The sequence below is a fragment of the Phoenix dactylifera genome, chromosome 16, assembly GCF_051530095.1.
Source record: "Phoenix dactylifera cultivar Ajwa chromosome 16, Ajwa_hap1_PhDact_Kaust_v1.1, whole genome shotgun sequence".
Classification (NCBI taxonomy): domain Eukaryota; kingdom Viridiplantae; phylum Streptophyta; class Magnoliopsida; order Arecales; family Arecaceae; genus Phoenix; species Phoenix dactylifera.
In genome coordinates, this window is record NC_143205.1 from 2933591 (window position 1) to 2936538 (window position 2948).

The following is a 2948-nucleotide window of genomic DNA, read 5'->3' on the forward strand; positions in this document are numbered from 1 at the left end:
TCACGACCATCGAATCGTACAATTGTGGCTGCGAGATCCGTGCAGAGAGTTGGATGCGGGGGTTCGGAGTTCTTTGAGATCCGTGCGGAACATTATCCAACGGACAACATAGTAAAAGAAGATCAATCAATCCTCGGCGCGAATGATACAATCCGAACCCTCCATATCTAGGCCTCTAATTTCCACCACCAGCCGATAAGCATTGTATGCTGTATGTCTGCATTTATTTATTCTTTTCTTCTATAAAGATAGAGAGAGAATACAGAAGAAACTGGAGAGAGAGAGAGAGAGAGAGAGAGAGAGGATGGGATCAGTAGTAATTGGAATTGAGGTTGCAGCCGTCTCCATGGCGGCGTTGCAGGGGCTGTGATTCCCTTTCTTAGAAAAACTCGTCAGAGAGAGGGCCGATTCTTGTGAGGGGAAAAAAGAGAGGAGGAGAGGAAAATATAAAGCAAAAGGGAGGGCACAATTATTCAAGAAGCAAAGAAGGAAAAAGAGGCAGCTACGCAGCCAACAGCGACTACTCTTCCTGCTGCCGCTGCAGCGCCGCTGCCGCTTCTCTGCACAAGTCTTAAAAAATGGCAAATTAAGCCGACTTGTTTGCCCACAAAACAAAAGTAGCAAGGTTTCTGCCGCTGCTGCCCGTCGCAGAGCGCAAACCCACGCCGTGACCTCCATACTCTCTCTCTCTCTCTCTCTCTCTCTCTCTTCACTCTGCCCCTCCCAGTTTCCACGAGTTCATACAAAAGAGAGGGCAAGGAAGAAGGAGGTATGAGTTAGCCTACTAAATTTTAGCTGATGTCTTGTGCTGTGAGAGCTTTGGAAAGACCAGATCTGATTCAATTTTGCAGGGAAGGATAGGGAAAATAGGCTCTGGTTCTTGGCATCTCGCTGTGCTATGGATTTTCGGCTGGCATCTAAGAAGAAGATCTCGGCTAAGAGTAGGGGAGAATGTTCGGGTTCTCTTTAGGTGGGAGTCAAGATCAGCACAGGCAGCAGCAAGGAGATCAAGTAGGGATCCCTCCCGAGAATCTCTTCCTCTGCGAAGGCACCGGCGGCAGAAGTGAGGAAATTCCGTATACGCGAGGCTTCGGGCTCTGGCAGCAGCACCAGATCCAGAGACAGCACCATCTCTCCTCCTCCTCCTCGTCAGCAGCTGGAGGGACGCTGCTATCTTTCTCCGATGGGCCCGGCAGGAGCGCGGGAACCATGAGGAGCGGCGGGGGAGGGGCAATTAGCTGCCAGGACTGCGGGAACCAGGCCAAGAAGGACTGCGTCCATCTCCGGTGCCGGACCTGCTGCAAGAGCCGCGGCTTCCACTGCCCCACCCACGTCAAGAGCACCTGGGTCCCCGCCGCCAAGCGCCGCGAGCGCCAGCAGCAGCTCGCGGCCTCCGCCACCCTACAGCAGCACCACCACCCCCAGCACTACCTCGGCGGTGGTTCCGAGGGAAGCAGCGGTGGCGGAGAGTCTTCCAAACGACCGAGAGAAACCACCCGCCTACCCACCGCGGCCATCGCAGCCACCACTTCAGGTATATATTACACCACAATTACACTCCTGGTCGTTACGACATCTACCAATATACTTGCCCTCCACCACCCCAGCTTTCCTCGATCCATCTCTTTGTCCATTTATCTATTGATTAGACGAGGGTGGTTGGATAAACTATGTGAAATTTGGTGGCGGTGCATGGCAGGGGGGGCTCTGGAGGCAGCGAGCTTTCCGCCGGAGGTGAGCTCGCAGGCGGTGTTCCGCTGCGTGCGGGTGAGCCCGGTGGACGAAGCCGAGGATGAGTACGCGTACCAGACGGCTGTGAACATCGGAGGACATATGTTCAAGGGCATTCTCTACGACCAAGGGCCCGAAGCCGAGTACATGTCCTCGACTCAATACCGTACTCATCATGGTGAAGCCTCCTCTTCACCTGCTGCCGCTGCTATTTCTACTGCCGCTGCTATCACAAGTAGTGCAGTTGCTGCTGCTAATACCAATGCTTCTGATGCCGCTGCTGCTTTGCTCGATCCTTACCCAACTCCCCTCAGTGCCTTCATGGCCGGCGTTCAATTCTTTCCCCACCATCCCAGACCCTAAAACTAGATGACATGGATTAACCAAAGCTACCACACCTTCTCTCGCTCTCCGTTTTGCTTTCTCTCTGGTTTTCTTCTACTATTTTCGCAGCTTGGTGTTTGGGGAATGTAATCTTTTGAATCACAAGGACGTTTCTCTTCCTGCGATGATTGAATCTAACTATTGTTTAGGAGCTTCTCTCTTCTTGGGATTGCGTATTCTATTTTAATTCTATTTTATTTAGGTGGTTTGTACTACATTTTGGTTCTAAGAAAAACCGGCGCATTTCATGGGCTTTTGCCCACTAGCTTGCTGGTTTAAGATGGAAGTATATTTTGGTCGGAGATGAGGTTTACATGCAACCTTCCCTCCCGCTTTATTAATTTCCATCCATATATTGAGAACAAAGCGAAATCAACAAATCAAACTGTACATCTTTTTGTTCCTTCTCTTGCACACATTTTAGCTATATATTTATGAATGTACGGCAAATGCAGTTTTCTCGATGTTGGTGGACCCATGCAATCTCTAGCTCCATTTTCTTTGCCCAATTTGGTACTAAAGAGGGGAGAGAGAATGTACCAAAAAAAAAAAAAAGGAAAAAGGGGATAAAGAAACTTGCTCAGTTTTCTCAAACTTGCCCAGTTTTAGAATGCCTCAATACTCCAAACTTTGATGACCCTGGCCACATTTTAATTGTTTGAGAGCAATAATACTTTATTATGTAATACGTAAACTACTTAGATACGTCCCCCTATGCCACCCCCTAATTCCCCCTTCTCTACCTCTGGACAGCGCCGAGACCATTCCTTATTTTTAAGGTAACTATAACTTCTCCTGGAATAGAAACATAAGACAGATGGCTTAGAAAAGGT

The 2948-nt window shown here is 49.5% G+C and overlaps 1 protein-coding gene across 1 annotated transcript; it reads left to right on the forward strand.

Moving 5' to 3' along the window:
* Positions 1–262: 262 nt before the first annotated feature.
* LOC103718526 (protein EXPRESSION OF TERPENOIDS 1-like) lies at positions 263–2677 on the forward strand. Its single transcript, XM_039116417.3, has 3 exons — positions 263–769; positions 852–1534; positions 1700–2677. The coding sequence occupies exons 2-3, from the start codon at positions 952–954 to the stop codon at positions 2092–2094; spliced, it is 978 nt and encodes a 325-aa protein (XP_038972345.2). The 5' UTR covers positions 263–769; positions 852–951; the 3' UTR covers positions 2095–2677.
* The last annotated feature ends 271 nt before the right edge of the window (positions 2678–2948 follow it).

Excerpts from the sequence above, each read along its gene's own strand:
- LOC103718526 (XM_039116417.3), top strand. The coding sequence starts at position 952 with ATGTTCGGGTTCTCTTTAGGTGGGAGTCAAGATCAGCACAGGCAGCAG. Across the intron at positions 1,535-1,699 it reads CATCGCAGCCACCACTTCAG|GGGGGGCTCTGGAGGCAGCG; the intron begins GTATATATTACA and ends GGTGCATGGCAG.